Below are 16,867 nucleotides of genomic sequence, written 5' to 3' on the forward strand. Positions count from 1 at the left end.
AAACTGAGACAGATCAGAGGGAAAAAATCGATAGGGTGTGTTCCTGGGCTGGTTACTATTCTGGACAATTGAGGCTCAATCCTGTCAGAGACCCTCTGAGAAACCATATGAAATGTACCCCAGCATTATCTTCTGAAGAGTGGGTGCCTGAGACATTAATCTCATCCCTCATTGCTTGAGGATTGCCTCTGGGGGGTGGGGGGGGAATGAATTTCCCCAGGGAAGAATGAATCTCCACCACAACTGTGGCTGAAATCAAAGTGGGTCACTGGATGTGACACGAGACACATAAGATATCTGCTACAGGAGATAGATGACATCCGTGTCATAGAGTCACCATGAGCATGAAACGCAACGGTATCTTAAGATGTTGAGCATTGTGTCAGGCACGTGGTTAAGCGCCTAATAAGTGTTTGCTTGATTGTTGCTGCTATTATGGCAGTCATCATCATGATTATGATCATTGCACTTTCTTGAATGAGAGACACAGGGGTACCTTGATGGCTTAGGGGACTCCAGGAATGATACCCAATCCACAGCCTCTCTCTTGCGTACCGCAGCCTGTATGATTTACCATGACCTAGGGCCAGTTGTTGTGATTATCACAGTACTCTTATTTTCTCCTTTTTTGTTTGTGCATGCGTGTTTTGCCAAAATTTGGGCACATTCGGGCACGAAGATAAGGCACATTCTGTCAGTCATATGGGTGGAAAAAAGGCTGCTAACCGTTGCTCTGGAGCAGCTCTGTCTAATAGGACTTTCTACAGTGATGGAAATGTTCTAGCTCTCTGCTATCCCATACGGTAGCCACTAGCTGCATGTGGCTCTTAGACACTTGAGATATGGCTAGTGTGGCTGAGGCACTGAATTTTTACTTTTATTCCATTCTAGTTAATTTCTGTCTCAGTTTACATATCCACATGTAGACACAGTAGAGGGCACTTAAGGATGGTGTTCCCAGTGCATGATGGAAAAGACCCTGCCCCTGGGGCTAAAATGAAGGTGATGCGGCCAGTGGTGTAATTCACCTGGCCCCTGGGCCCACAGGTGCCCACTAGATCTCACTTCTGGTTTGGAGGGTGGTGGTATCACTGGGCTCAAGGAGCTGCTGACTGAAGAGAATGAAGTCCCAGCAACACTAGCTGGCACCAGTTTGGAGGAAGAGAGGCCACAAGCTCAGTGCAGTTTGGATCATTGTTCTGTGCACAGAGCCAATTGCTGACCATCGTGCGGCAGAGAGCCGCCTTCTTAGTTGCCTTTGGAAGGCTCGCAAGACCAACGTTTACTAGTTGTGCCTCTATCTTGTCCCATTTCTCTATGCAGGCGTGTGTGCCATGCTGAACCCACAGTACTTGGCAATGATCGTTAATGTTCTCAAGGACGGTGCAAGGCACTGAGGGCTGTTCAACTGGTGTTTTCTACTCCCAAGGAAATTAGGGTTTAACCAGAAAGACAAGATTTTCATATAAATAAGCCACGGATTCTAGCATCACCTCCTCTGCCCTCCTCCCCTCAGCTACCTGTGTTCTACAACTGTTCATTCCGATTAGTAAATTGACTATTTCCTGGTCTCCTTCCGCCACTAAACCACAAAGTGCCTGAAGGCAGGGGTGCAGTGTCTACCCCAGCACATGTCTCATACACAGTCAAATACTAAACTATTTGAGGCTGATGACAGGGCAATAGGAGTCGAGAGGAAAGAGATAAGTATTTCCTGAAGTCATTCACCGACAGTATGGAGTTCAGATGAGGTTTGAAAAATGAGCAAGAATTATTTACTTGAGGAGTTGAGTAATGGCATTCCAGGGGCCATAAACCAAGACATGGAGGTAGGATTGGAAATATTATATTTATGGGAGACAAGATGAACCCACAAGAAAGTTTAGAAAACAAGGTAGAATTAGTAGGGTGGGGCTTGCCTCCCCAGGGCCCGAGTGTGGATCTGCTGGGTTGGTAAGAGCACCACAAAGCAGTGCACCCAGGGTGTCTGAGTGTGCTGGAACTGGAGGGTGCTTCCAGGAGTCTGGAAAGATGGGCTTGGCATCACTTGTTTCTGCCTTTAACCTTCCATCTCTCTTCCTCTAGAGGTAGCGCTTCAATCTCCTTAGACCCACTGTTCTGCCCCTATGGTACAGTGACCCCACCTCCATGCCCGGGTTCAGGGATGGGTGGGATCGCAAACCAGATCCAGCCAATAAGAGTCTTAGGAAGTGTTGCCCGTATATAACCAGGGACTTGTGCTGGAGCTGTTATTATCTTTCTTCTGTGATTGCTCAACCGGTGAGAGCAAGCCTGGAATTGCTGATACTATACTGAGGCTGCAGGGGAGAGTCTGTCTGAGACTTAAACCAGTGCAGGGGGAAGCAGGACCAAAGGACAAAGAAAGACATCTGATGACATCGTCTTAGCTCCTGGATCCAGCTGAGCCTGAAGTGGGACCTATTTCTGAGCTCTTCAGTTTCAGTTAAGTTCCTGCCACTTGCAACCAAAGGAGTCCTGATTAACGAATACCCAGGGTGGGTGGGATGGCTCAGAGTGAAAGGAGACGAGTCAGAGTGGCCACACCAGCAGGTGTTGCAGGAATTCAGATGTAAGGTACCGAGGGTCTGAACCAGAGGGATATGGTGGCCGAAAGGAAAGGAGGTGAGTCAAGCGGTGAGAAGGAACTATCGAGACTTTCTTCTCTTCAAAAGTTGTGCAAGCAGCGTCTAATGATTCTTTATCACCTCTTCCTTCGTGATGCCTCCATACCTTCTCTCTTTCATTTGGTTTTGACAACTTGAAGCAAATGAAGCAGGTATTCTTGTCCCCATTTTATAGTGTGGAGAAGTTAAAGGACTTGCCCAAGGTCATAGGGGAACTCTGGAGCCTAGTTCTGATTCTCTAGCTCATGCTAGGTGGGCTCTTGCACGGGTACAGTATGAAGACACCAGGCGTCGTCTTTCTGTCACCTTAGGACGGCAGTGCATCCCCACCCCCAGCACCCCCAGGACATGGAGAAACAGTAGGAGTTCTTACCGAGGAAAGGTCTGGGAGCCCATGACCCTTTTCATTAAAAATAAATTCTGCCTGAGTCTCCTGGTTCTAAATAGAAGAAAATGTAGATTTGGGGCAGAACCGAAGGGAAAGGGATTTCCCTTGGCAAATTATTTGCAATTTGTGGATTGGAGCTGACCCAGCTCCAATTCCCACGTCATTGTAAGTACTGTCTAAAATGTGACCAACTTATTAAAGAACCAGAGCTGGAGGCAATCCTTTCACATGGGCTCAACAAAACAGAGCAGAGTTAAAACCCACCAGCTGCCTCCAAACAGCGTCTCATGTCCAGGATCTGTCTACATTTTCACCCACAGGTTCTATGTCTACTCCTGGTCAGGCACCTCCTGAGGCTCTGGGAATAAGAGTGAGCATACCCACGATTGGTTTGTGCCTTTCGTTAGGCATTGTGAAAAGCTACCTGTAGCAAATACTGACGTTGGTGGTCCTCAGGCTACAGCCTGCAGTGGAGCCAGTGCAGAAATTCTGAGTGGGGCCCATCATCTGCCTCTTTAATCGTGATTCTGAAGCAGGTGGTCCAGGGACCATTGTCTGCGAAACAGTGATGTATGTGGACAAGTGCACTAACTCCCAAGTGGCCCCTTTATCAGTTTTAGAGATGCTGCTGTCCCTGACACAAGTCCTGGGAGAGCCAGCACTCCCTTCTTTACTAACAGGGTCTGTCACTCCCTGGCATCATTTGAGGGACATACAGAAGGTTTTGTTGATGAAGAATATCTCTGAGGAGCTGCTGAATCTACAATTCTAGGCATTTTGTCTTCTCCAGTACTCTTTTAAATCGTGAACAACTTAGGGAGAAGAGCACTCTCTGTGGTTTGTTTTTTTGTTGTTGTGTTTTTTTGTTTTTGTTTTTGGTGAAGGAAAAATCCCAGCGTGGCACACTCACAGCACAGTAGAGTTGTATCGCAGCTCCTCTGTCCTCGCAGTCCAGCCTGCCAGAGCCCCGGGCTCTTCCTCATCAGCTTCCTCTGTCCCCAGGCATAGGCCTCTAAGATGTAGGGACCCAGGGAGAAAGGCTTTTAAAGAATCTCATGTGAATCCTTCCTTAGAGCACCTCTATTAACAAAATCCTAAGAAAATGAATGGATTATCCTATTTCCCCACCCATCCTGTTCAAATTAACCTTGAAATCGATGAGTGAGCTGGCCCCCAGGCCCTCACAATGAAATCGACTGCATATGAAATGAATTTGAAAATTCCATTTATTAAAACAAATACATTGTCCATGTGGGATGAAAATGTGCACATCACATTCAGGTTTTCCTGCTTTAACATTCCTGTATTTCCCTCTCTTTGAAAGACACACTCCATAGATCTTATATAGGAAAAAGGTGAACAATCCTTGGGTTGGGAAAACATTAATGATACGTAACAATTCACCATTGCCAGGAGCAGCTTGAAGCAAATATTAAAAAAAAAAAAAAAAGAAACAACTACAAAAACTAAGGCAGCATGCTCAATTTCCCCAAATCTCATTTCTGAATAGGAGCACGTTGGAGAAATGGTTTTTAATTTTTCCTTGGTAAGCAATCTGCTTCAAATATTATTATCAAAATTAACCTCAGATCAAAGTACTGTTTTGCAACCTCTAATTTAAATTAAATAGTACTTGGTTTAAAATCGAAAAAGAAAAGAAAAGAAAAGAAAAGAAAAGAAAGAAAGAAAGAAAGAAAGAGAAGAAAGAAAGAAAGAAAGAAAGAGAAGAAAGAAAGAAAGAAAGAAAGAAAGAAAGAAAGAAAGAAAGAAAGAAAGAAAGAAAGAAAGAAAGAAAGAAAGAAAGAAAAAGGAATGAATGAATGAATGAATCAGAGTTAATACTGAGGGTTATTGTTAGAGTTTAAACTAACTGCATGACAGATTTTCATTACCGTCCAATACATTATATACAGAAATTAGGGCCTTGAATAATTAAGTTAAATTTTCCTATTAGTTATTCCTTAAGATAAAGTTATGCTGGTGGAAATGATCCTTGAATTTCTAACAGAATTAAAGCTCTTTAGAGGTATAAGTCATCAAAAGATTTCTTTCCCCCTTAACAAGTAAAAATACCGATAAGCAAAAACTCATATAAAGACTCTGGTATTTTAATACCATACTACAGGACATGAAGTTATGAAAAAGCCGAAACATTTCCCTTAAACTTAATTTCAGATGGGCCGTACATTTTCTGCTCTTTCTCTTTTGTAAACAAGGTCACAAGTTTGGAACTTCCGTAACTTTTAACTATCAGAGCTGTATTATAGTGCTTCCTTCAAGTTTTAATTCCAGTTTAATTGCTCCAAAGATCTAGATTTACATAAAAAATATAAAGCATTCCTCTAAGAAAAATAAATGCTGTGGATTATGAAAATCCTTGGGATCTTACAATGACACCTTAATCACCATCAAAAGGTGCTTCATTCACAGTTGTTTTTATGTGACCACATATGCAATTCATGTTTTGGCTAATTTTAAAAATGTGATACGGTTTTAGCTGATTCCACAGTATTACTAAGCTAAAGGTACAATACTGTATGTAGTTTAGTAAATACTCTGCCGGGGTCTTCCCACTAAATCTTCATTAGTGTCTCGCTGACTGTAACAACATTCCAAGGTTTGAACAGAAGCATCTTGTTATAGAAGTAGATTTGTACATTTTGCAAATATCTTAGCATTCCTTTGCCCCTGCCCCAGGTGTGAGCTTTATTTGGATGTATTTATTCTTTTACCATCATGCCCATAAAAGGAGCTAAGGAAAATATTTATTAACTCTTTCAAAATCTGTCCTTGTCATATTAACCTTTTATATCTTCTCCTTTCCTTCCTCTCCATTTTTTTTGCCTTGGATCCATTTATTCCCATCCATTTTTTTTTTTTAAACAGAAGGAAGAGAACAGAAAGAGAATAGAATTAATTTGGAAATGGTCTTTTGCAATTTCAAAGTAAACAGCAAGCTGTAAGACCAGTCCTCTTTTGCCTGGGAATGGCACAGAAAAAAGTGATGCGGGTTTCCAGGACCTTCCATTACTGATGAAGGCTAGAGCTGTAATGAAAAATCACTTTCAGTATCATCTCTTAGAAAGAGAGAGTTGTAAATAAAGAGTGAGAGACTCTAACAAACAAGATGGAGAACAAAACCAGAAAAGGTTCTATTGCAAAATTTGGTGAGTGAAAAGCGAAGACAATCCGAGTGGCAAAAGAGAGCCAGAACCCTTTCTGGTGATGCTGGCTGGGGGTGGGGGCGCATCTGCCCCCTTCTCCCAGCAGGTGAACAGCTAGGATTCTGAGAATGGGTCTTCTCTGGAGCCATTGGTTTATTTCTCCTGATACTTGAACAAACAGAAAGTGTTCTTTCAATCTAGAATTTCCATGATGCAGGGAAAGATGAAATTGGCTCTTACTCTATGACAAAAATGCCTCCCCATTGATGGTGAATCCTTCCTTCCCTCTCCTGCTTGGTGGTTCCTGTGCTGCCCTGGATCCTGGATACAACCAAAATGCTTTGGATTCTGGAAAATACGTTGAAGAGGCGTTTATGCCACTGTGAACTCAGAGGTATTTTAGGCATGGCTAAGGCTCTGAAGTAATCTCAGTTTTCAAGACACTGAGTTTTTCTTCTCCAGCTTCTTTTCTCTCTCGTTCCTGTTCCAAACTTGAGTGAAACAACAAACCTTCTGAATGGATGTAACATAGGGACATTTTCATGCAGTATTACTCAAAAATTGTCACAAATATATGAAAGCACCAGTCACAACACATGATTTACTTTTACTTGCAGAATCAAAGCTATCATGTACAAATGTTAGGAACTGTGATAATAGAACACAGACAACCGGCATTTTTTGTTATTACCATGAAGACAAACCACGGGGAACAGCTCCCTAAACATTTGGGTGCTCATCCTTGGAGTTCAGTCTTACAGACAAGTCCAGTCTTCTCTCTGTACTACTCTAATGGGAAGGGTGGAAGGAGGGGCAGGGGAGAAGGAAAAAAGAAAAAAGGCACAAAGACTAAACATCAATGCCATTAAACCAAACCGCAGCTACACTGGACAATTCAGCTTATCAAAGGGTATTCTAAAGGCAATATTCATTCCAAGAAGGTCATACATATCTTAGTTCAGTACAGCTGTCTGTTTTTATTTTTATTATTATTTTTTTAAATATGAAGCAGAAACATAAGGTTTGCGGAGGGATAGCAGAAAAGAAATGAGGCGGCTTTTATCTTTACATATTCCCCTCCTCCAGGCAGTTCTGCAGCTATCAGATCTCTTAACTCGGGATGTGGTTTGGCTTTCATTCTCATCAAGGGGACCGGTTCTTTAAACATGCATAGCCTGGAGTTTCCAGGATGGTTCTCCTCCCTCTCTTTAAATGCTGTGGACTAGAAAGGCGCCCACTTTGCTAAAAACTCGACATGTGTCCCAGGAGCCTTGAGGCTCTTCAGGCTCCTCGTGAAGACTTAAAGGATGGCGCAGAAAAACTTCTTCTCCCTAAATGGGTTTTCTGAAGCCGGGACGGGGGTCAGCAGGGGGTCTTCCTTGGCATGCGCCTCGCAGTAGGCCATCAAGTCTGCGGCAGCCTTGGATACCTGAAGAAGGGGACAAAAACAACCCGCCCTTAAGAGGAAGCATTTGCGGAAGCACTGACGCATGCGCAAGCAGCCAGGGCCGACTTCTGGGTCCCACCCCAGGACTTGGGCTCCTCTCGGGGCTCTGCGGGTATCACCAGCTCGCGGGGAAGTCAGGGGGTCGCTCAACCTCCTTAGGGCCTCCGTTTCCTTATCTGCAAAGAAGGGCGTTGGTGATCTCGATCTCACGGGGCTGTCTCCGGCAGGTCCCACGTCCGGGACTAGGGCGGGGTGAGTGAGGCTCTTAGGGCACAAATGGAATGGGGTGCTCACTGTTAGGGTCATGTGATAATCAACCCTGCGTTTGTACAACTTTGACAATGGAGGTCTCCTTGAATTGTGTGCCTCCTTACTCGCCTCACCCTAGTCCCAGCCCTGGCTGCAAGGGTTAAATGAGATAATCCACGGAAATAGCTTAGGCACATAGTCGGTTTTCCACACAGAATGCATGAAGCCATGTTGATTTCCTTTTTATTTTTATTTATGTATTTTTATGTATGTATGTATTTAAAAATTGTATTTATTTATTTGAGAGAGTGAGCGTGCGGGAGCAGGGTGGGGGGCAGGGAGGGCAAGGGCAGAGGGAGAGGGAAAAGTAGACTCCCCGCTGAGCAGGGAGCCCCTGGCGTGTCTCCATCCCAGGACCCCTGGATCACGACCTGAGCCAAAGGCGGATGCTTAACCAACTGAGCCACCCAGACTCAGTTTTTATATATTATACTATATCATTACATATAATTTATTATACATCTGAAATACATATTGCTTCAGTCTGGTACTATATCCTTTAGGGAGTCCCACTGCGAGGCTGGTCAGTGATTTCAGTGATGCAGTTATTTCTCACATTTCTGTAGCTTCTTGGGAATGGTCTGGAATACCTTCCTTCAACCAGCCTTCAGAATGGCAAATTTTCACTACTTGAGGGTGGACTTAATTTGGGAAAATAAACTGAAGGTCAATTATAACCATATCTGGGGGCTAGGTGGATGATCCACCTGAGGAATGTCAATTTGGGCTCAATAACCATAAAGTTAAGAGTCACTTTCTTACATGACACAATATACTTGCTGTGGAGATCACTCCAAGAGTTTTTTAACATCACTGTACTACCAGGATAGCCTTTCAAAGTGAATACTGAAAGGATAATCCTCTGTAAGATTGGGATGGATGATATCATTGCTAAAAAAAATTCACTGCCCCACCCTACAGGTGGATTACACATACCCACACAATGACATCAGACTTGCTCCGCCAATGAGATGTGAGAGAAGTGATGTGGGTCATTTTGGGGCAGAAGCGTCAAGAACCAATACATCATTTGCAATGCTCTTTCTGCCAATTTGTCCAACTGAAATAATTTACTGAGAACCACCTTAATTGATTCAGAGGTTTTAACAAAAGACACAGTGGCCACACCCTTGATTTGTTCCTTGCCTTATGGTTGAGTTGATTAGAGCTTTGTCACTTAAAAGACCTTTCAATTTTATGGTTTAATGCTTTCCTCTTCTAACCCCCTAAGTCTTTGAATTTTCGGACTCTCTGTTCCTTTCATCACAGGCCAGACAGAGGCAATATTCTGGGTAGAGGCTGCTGCATCTGCCAGGGTCACTGCTCAAAGTGACATGGTGTGGAGTGGCAGCTGATCTGCAAAGGACATGTAGTGGGAATAAGAAGTATAACTTTGTTGTTGTAAGCCCCTAAGAATGGGAGAGGACCTTTTGATACTGCAACAAAATCCAGTCTACTCTGACTGATGTAAAGAGGTATAGGTATTAGTGTGTTAGTTTCTTCAATCTGCCTTAACAAATTGCCACAAACTGGGTGACTTAAAACAACAGAAATTTATTCTCTGACAGTTGGTGCTAGAGACTGCAAGTTCAAAATCAAGGTATCAGCAGGGTTGGTTTCCACTGGAGGCCCAAGGAGAATCTGTTCCATGCTTCTTAGCTAGCGCCTGGTGGTTTCGAGCAATCCTTGGTGTCCCTTGGCTTGTAAATGTATCACACCAATCTCTGCCCATATCTTTACATAGCCTTCTGTCCTGTATGTCTCTGTTCATGGCATTCTCTTCTTTGTCTGTGCCCAAATCTCCTACCTACAAATCACTGGATTAGGGCCCACCCTAATCCACTATGAGCTCATCTCAACTTGATTACATCTAGAAATATCCTACTTCCAAATAAGATCACATTCTAAGGTTCCAGGTAGGTTTAGGGGACACTGTCCAATGCAGTATAGTTGTGTAAAAGTCAGTCAGCCTCACTTTCTTTTTGCATTTAAAATAATCTTTTATTTACTTTTCCCCAGCTTTATTGAGATATAATTGATAGATAACAGTGTGTAACTTTAAGGTGTATATTGCAATGATTTGATACACTACTATATTGTGAAATAACTACAGTAGGTTAATTAACACCTCACATAATTACCTTTTTCTTTATGTGTATGGTGAGAACATTTAAGATCTACTCTTTTAGCAATCTGCAAGTATATAATACAGTACTGTTAACTGTAGTAATTGTGCTGTGGATTCTATCCCCAGAATTTATTCATCTTATAACCGGTAGTTTATAGCCTTTGACCAACCTCTCCCCATTTCCTCACCATCCAGCCCCCGGCAACCACCATTCTACTGTTTCTGTGAGTTGGATTTTTTAGGCTTCACATGATATCATACAGTATTTGCTTTTCTCTGTCTGACTTATCTCACATAGCATAGTGCCCTCAAGTCCATCATATTATCACAAATGGCCAGATTTCCTTCTTTCATGGCTGAATATTCCATTGTATGTATATATCACATCTTCTTTATCCATTCATCTACAGATGAACACTTAGGTTGTTTCCATATCTTGACTATTGTGAATAACGCTGCAATGAATATGGGGGTGGAGATAACTCTGTGAAATTCTGATTTCCCTTGGCCATATATCCAGAACTGGGATAGCTGGATCATAGGGTAGTTCTACTTTTAACTTTTTGAGGACCCTGCATAGTGTTTTCCATAGTGGTTGCACCATTATACATTCCCACCAACAGCACATAGGGTTCCCTTTTCTCCACATCTTCACCAACATTTGTTATCACTTATCTTTTTGATAATAGCCATCCTAACGGGTGTGAAGTGATATCTCGTGCTTTTGATTTGCATTCCACTAATTAGTGTTTTGAACATCTTTTCACATACCTGATGGCCAGTTATATGTCTTCTTTGGAAACATGTCAACTCAGTTACTCTGCCCATTTTTTAATCAGATTTTTTTCCTTGCATGAGTTCTTTATATATTTTGGATATTAACTCTTTACCATATATATGGTTTGCAAATATTTTCTCCTTTTCCATAGGTTGCCTTTTCATTTTGTTGATTGTCTTTTGCTGTGCAGAACCTTTTAGTCTCATGCAGACCCCTTATTTGTTTTTGCTTTTGTTGCATGTATGTTTGCTGTCATATTCAAGAAATCATGGCCAAGACCAATGTCAAGGAGCTCACCCCCTTTGTGTTCTTCTAGGAGTTTTATAGCTTCAGGTCTTATATTTAAGCCTTTGAACCATTTTGAGTTAATTTTTGTGGGTGGTGTAAGATGTGGATCCTGTTTTGTTTTGTTTTTTAATTTATTTATTTGACACAGAGAGATATAGCGAGAGAGGGAACACAAGCAGGGGGAGTGGGAGAGGGAGAAGCAGGCTTCCCGCGGAGCAGGGAGCCCAATGTGGGGATCGATCCCAGGACCCTGGGATCATGACCTGAGCCAAAGGCAGACGCTTAATGACTGAGCCACCCAGGCACCCCGGATCCCGTTTCATTCTTTTGCATGTGATTATCCAATTATCCCAACACACTTATTGAAAGGATGACCTTTCCCTACCAGGTATTCTTGGCTCCTTTGTCAAATATTAGTTGATGGTATATACTAGGGTTAATTTATTGGCTCTTTTATTTGGTTCCATTGGTCTGTGTGTCTATTTTTTTTTTTATTTTATTATGTTATGTTAGTCACCATACAATACATCATTAGTTTTTGATGTGGGGATCCACGATTCATTGTTTTCGTATAACACCCAGTGCTCCATTCAGTACATGCCCTCCTTAATACCCATCACCGGGCTAGCCCATCCCCCCACCCCCCTCCCCTCTAGAACCCTCAGTTTGTTTCTCAGGGTCCATAGTCTCTCATGGTTCATCTCTCCCTCTGATTTGCGCCCCCTTCATTTTTCCCTTCCTTCTCCTAATGTCCTCCATGCTGTTCCTTATGTTCCACAAATAAGTGAAACCAGATGATAATTGACTTTCTCTGTTGACTTATTTCACTTAGCATAATCTCCTCCAGTTCCATCCATGTTGATGTAAAAGTTGGGTAGTCATCCTTTCTGATGGCTGAGTCATATTCTATTGTATATATGGACCACATCTTCTTTATCCATTCAACTGTTGAAGGCTCTTTCCACAGTTGGGCTATTGTGGACTTTGCTGCTATGAACATTGGGGTGCATATGGCCCTTCTTTTCACTACATCTGTGTCTTTGGGGTAAATACCCAGGAGTGTGATTGCTGGGTCATAGGATAGCTCTATTTTTAATTTTTTGAGGCACCTCTACACTGTTTTCCAAAGTCGCTGTACCAACTTGCATTTCCACCAACAGTGTAAGAGGGTTCCCCTTTCTCCACAACCTCTCCAACATTTGTTGTTTCTTGCCCTGTCAATTGTTGCCATTCTAACTGGTGTAAGGTGGTATCTCCATGTGGTTTTGATTTTAATTTCCCCGATGGCTAATGATGATGAACATTTTTTCATGTGTCTGTTAGCCCTTTATATATGTCTTCTTCAGAGAAGTGTCTGTTCATGTCTTCTACCCATTTTTTGACTTGATTATTTGTGTTTTGGGTGTGGAGTTTGAGAAGTTCTTTATAGATCTTGGATACCAGCCCTTTATCTGAAGTGTCATTTGCAAATATCTTCTCCCATTCTGTGGGTTGCCTCTTTGTTTTGTTGACTGTTTCCTTTGCTGTGCAGAAGCTTTTTATCTTGATGAAGTCCCAAAAGTTCCTTTTTGCTTTTGTTTCACTAGCCTTTGGAGATGTATCTTGAAAGAAGTTGCTGTGGCCTATGTCAAAGAGGTTATTGCCTATGTTCTCCTCTAGGATTTTGATGAATTCCTGTCTCACATTGAGGTCTTTCATCCATCTAGAGTTTATCTTTGTGTATGGGGTTAGAGAATGGTCAAGTTTCATTCTTCTGCATGTGACTGTCCAATTTTCCCAGCACCATTTATTGAAGAGACTGTCTTTTTTCCATTGCATACTTTTTCCTGCTTTGTTGAAGATTATTTGACCATAGAGTTGAGGGTCCATATCTGGGCTCTCTATTCTGTTCCATTGGTCTATAGGTCTGTTTTTCTGCCAGTACCATACTGTCTTGGTGATCACTGCCTTGTAATATAGCTTGAAATTGGGCAACATGATGGCCCCAGCTTTTTCTTTTTCAACATTTCCTTGGCGATTCGGGGTCTTTTCTGATTCCATACAAATTTTAGGATTGTTTGTTCCAAAGGTCATTGGAATTTTGATCAGATGGCATTGAAGGTATAGATTGCTCTGGGTAGCATAGACGTTTTAACAATGTTTATTCTTTCGATCCATGGGCGTGGAATGTTTTTCCAACTTTTTGTGTCTTCTTCTATTTCTTTCATGAGTGTTCTGTAGTTCCTATAGATCCTTTACCTCTTTGGTTAGGTTTATTCCAAGGTATCTTATGGTTTTTGGTGTTATTGTAAATGGAGCTGTTTCTCTAATTTCTCTTTCTACTGTTGCATTGTTAGTATATAAGAAAGCAACTGATTTCTGTGCGTTGATTTTGTGTGCTGCCACATTACTGAATTGCTGTATGAGTTCTAGTAATTTGGGGGTGGAGTCTTTTCGGTTTTCCACCTAAAGTATCATGTCATCTGTGAAAAGAGAGAGTTTGACTTCTTCTTCGCCAATTTAAATACCTTTTCTTTTTGTCGTCTGATTGCTGTTGCTAGGACTTCTAGTACTATGTTGAACAACAGTGACAAGAGTGGGCATCCTTGTCGTGTTCCTGATCTTAAGGGAAAGGCTCTCAGCTTTTCCCCATTCAGAATGATATTCGATGTGGGCTTTTCATAGATGGATTTTATGAACTTGAGGAATGTTCCCTCTATCCCTATACTCTGAAGAGTTTTAATTAGGAAAGGATGCTGGATTTTGTCAAATGCTTTTTCTGCATCAATTGAGAGGACCATATGGTTCTTCTCTCTCCTCTTATTAATGTGTTCTATCACATTGATTGATTTGCTAATGCTGAACCACCCTTGCATCTCTGGGATAAATCCCACTTGGTCGTGGGGGATGATCCTTTTAATGTATTGTTGGATCCTATTAGCTAGGATTTTGTTGAGGATTTTGGAATCCATATTCATCAGGGATATCAGTCTGAAATTCTCCTTTTTGATGGGGTCTTTGCCTGGTTTGGGGATCAAGGTAATGCTGACCTCATAGAATGAGTCTGGAAGCTTTCCTTCTGTTTCTATTTTTTGAAACAGCTTCAGGAGAATAGATATTATTTCTTCTTTGAATGTTTGGTAGAATTCCCCAGGGAATCCATCAGGCTCTGGACTCTTGTTTTTTGGGAGGTTTTTGATCACTGCTTCATTCTTGTTACTGGTTATTGACCTATTCAGGTTGTCAATTTCTTCCTGTTTCAGTCTTGGCAGTTTATGGGATTCCAGGAAGGCATCCATTTCTTCCAGGTTGCTCAGTTTATTGGCATAGATTTGATAATAATTTCTAATAATTGTTTCTATTTCCTTGGTGTTAGTCGTGATTTCTCCCCTTTCATTCATAATTTTATTAATTTGGGTCCTTTCTCTTTTCTTTTGGATAAGTCTGGCCAGTGGTTTATCAATCTTACTCATTCTTTCAAAGAACCAGCTTCTAGTTTCGTTGATCTGATCTACTGGGTTTCTGGTTTCTAATTCATTGATCTTTGCTCTAATCTTCTCTTCCAATGCATGGCTTAGGCATCGTCTGTTGTTTTTCTCTAGTTCTTTAAGGTGTAAAGTTAGTTGGTGAATTCGGGATTTTTCTATTTTTTGAGTGAGGCTTGGATGGCTATGTATTTCCCCCTTAGGACCACCTTTGCAGTATCCCATAGGTTTTGGACTGATGTGTTTTCGTTCTCATTGGTTTCCATGAATTGTTTAAGTTCTACTTTGATTTCCTGGTTGACCCAAACATTCTTGAGCAGAGTGGTCTTTAGATTCCAAGTGTTTGAATTTCTGCCAAATTTTTTCTTGTGATGGAGTTCCAGTTTTAAAGCATTATGGTCTGAGAATATGCAGGGAATAATCTCAATCTTTTGGTATTGGTTGAGACCTGATTTGTGACCCAGTATGTGATTTATTCTGAAGAAAGTTCCATGCGTGCTCGAGAAGAAGGAGTATTCTGTTGTTTTAGGGTGGAATGTTCTGTATATATCTATGAGGTCCATCTGGTCCAGTGTGTCATTCAAAGCTCTTGTTTCTTTGTTGATTTTCTGCTTAGATGATCTGTGTGTTGCTGAGAGTGGAGTATTGAGGTCTCCTACAATTAACGTATTGTTATCAATATGACTTTATTTTGGTTAACAGTTGGCTTATGTAGATGGCTGCTCCCATGTTGGGGGCGTAGATATTTACAATTCTTAGATCTTCTTGTTGGATAGACTCTTTAAGAATGATATAGTGTCCTTCTGTGTCTCTAACTACAGTCTTTAGTTTAAAAATCTAATTTGTCTGATATAAGAATTGCTACCCCAGCTTTCTTTTGAGGTCCACTGGGATGGAAGATGGATCTCCATCCTTTCATTTTCAGTCTGGATGTATATTTAGGTTCAAAATGAGTCTCTTGTAGACAGCATATGGATGGGTCCTATCTTTTTATCCAATCTGCAACCCTGTGCCATTTTATGGGAGCATTTAGGCTGTTCACATTGAGAGTGATTATTGAAGATATGAATTTATTGTCATCATCTTGACTGTGAAGACCTTGTTTTTATAGATTGTCCCTGTAAATTTCTGTTGTATATCACTCTTGGGGGCTTTCTCCTTTTTAGAACCCCCCCTTAATATTTCTTGCAGGACTGGCTTAGTGGTCACATATTCTTTCAGTTTCTGCTGGTCTTGGAAGCTCTGCATCTCTCCATCCATTCTAAATGACAGCCTTGCCGGATAAAGTATTCTTGGCTGCATGTTCTTCTTGTTTAGTACCCTGAATATGTCTTGCCAGCCCTTTTTGGCTTGCCTGGTCTCTGTGGACAGGTCTGACGTTATTCTGATGTTCCTCCCTCTGTACATAAGGAATCTCTTCCCCCTAACTGCCCTTAAGATGGTTTCCTTGGTTCTAAGATTTGTGAGTTTTACTATTACATGCCAGGGTGTTGGCCTGTTTTCCTTGATCTTGGGTGGGGGGGGTCCTCTCTGCCTCTAGGACAGGAATGTTTGTTTCATTCCCCAGATTAGGGAAGTTTTCAGCTACAACTTGCTCAAATATATCTTCTAGTCCTCTGTCTCTCTCCACCCCCTCTGGGATTCCAATAATTCTGACATTGGAATGTTTCATGGTGTCACTTATTTCTGATTCTATTTTCATGGATTCTGAGTTGTTTTTCCCTGGCCTCCTCTTTTCCCTTTTTATCTATTAAATGGTCTTTCAGGTCACTAATTCCTTCTTCTGCCTCACTTACCCTAGCTGTTAGATTATCTAGGTTAGATTGGATCTCACTGATAGCATTTTTAAGTTCTGCCAATTCAGCTTTCATTTCTGCCCTTAGAGATTCTATGTTGCCATTAATTGATTTCTCCATTCTAGCTATTGTCTTCACAATTGATAGCCTGAATTCCATCTCCGACATCTTGGTTATATCTGAATCCATCTGTAAATCTGTGGCATAAGTCATAATCTCTGAGTCTTTTCTATTTTGGGGGTTCCTCCTCCTAGTCATTCTATTGAGGGGTGGTTGAGGGAATGTACAGAGTCCAAATTATTAACCACAACCCAAACAAGATGCACATGTTTTCTAGGGACCTTAGGGTTGCTGGCCTCTTATTTTCCCAGCCTGTCTTCTGGAGGAGGGACCTGCCACACTGTTACTCAGGCAACCCTGTTTAGGCAGAGTTGCACAGCCCCCTGTGGCGGGGGATGGG

At 41.8% G+C, this 16,867-nt stretch overlaps 1 protein-coding gene across 2 annotated transcripts in view; it reads right to left on the reverse strand.

Moving 5' to 3' along the window:
- Window positions 1-4,241: 4,241 nt before the first annotated feature.
- Window positions 4,242-16,867, reverse strand: part of GNG2 (G protein subunit gamma 2) — a 124,222-nt gene continuing 111,596 nt past the window's right edge. For both annotated transcript variants that reach the window (XM_027571988.1, XM_027571989.1), the window contains exon 4: window positions 4,242-7,626. In XM_027571988.1, coding sequence (XP_027427789.1) covers window positions 7,498-7,626 — 129 coding nt within the window. In that variant the 3' untranslated portion in view covers window positions 4,242-7,497. The remainder of the gene's footprint in view (window positions 7,627-16,867) is intronic.

Source organism: Zalophus californianus, chromosome 6 (assembly GCF_009762305.2).
Source record: "Zalophus californianus isolate mZalCal1 chromosome 6, mZalCal1.pri.v2, whole genome shotgun sequence".
In the NCBI taxonomy this organism is placed as follows: Eukaryota; Metazoa; Chordata; class Mammalia; order Carnivora; family Otariidae; genus Zalophus; species Zalophus californianus.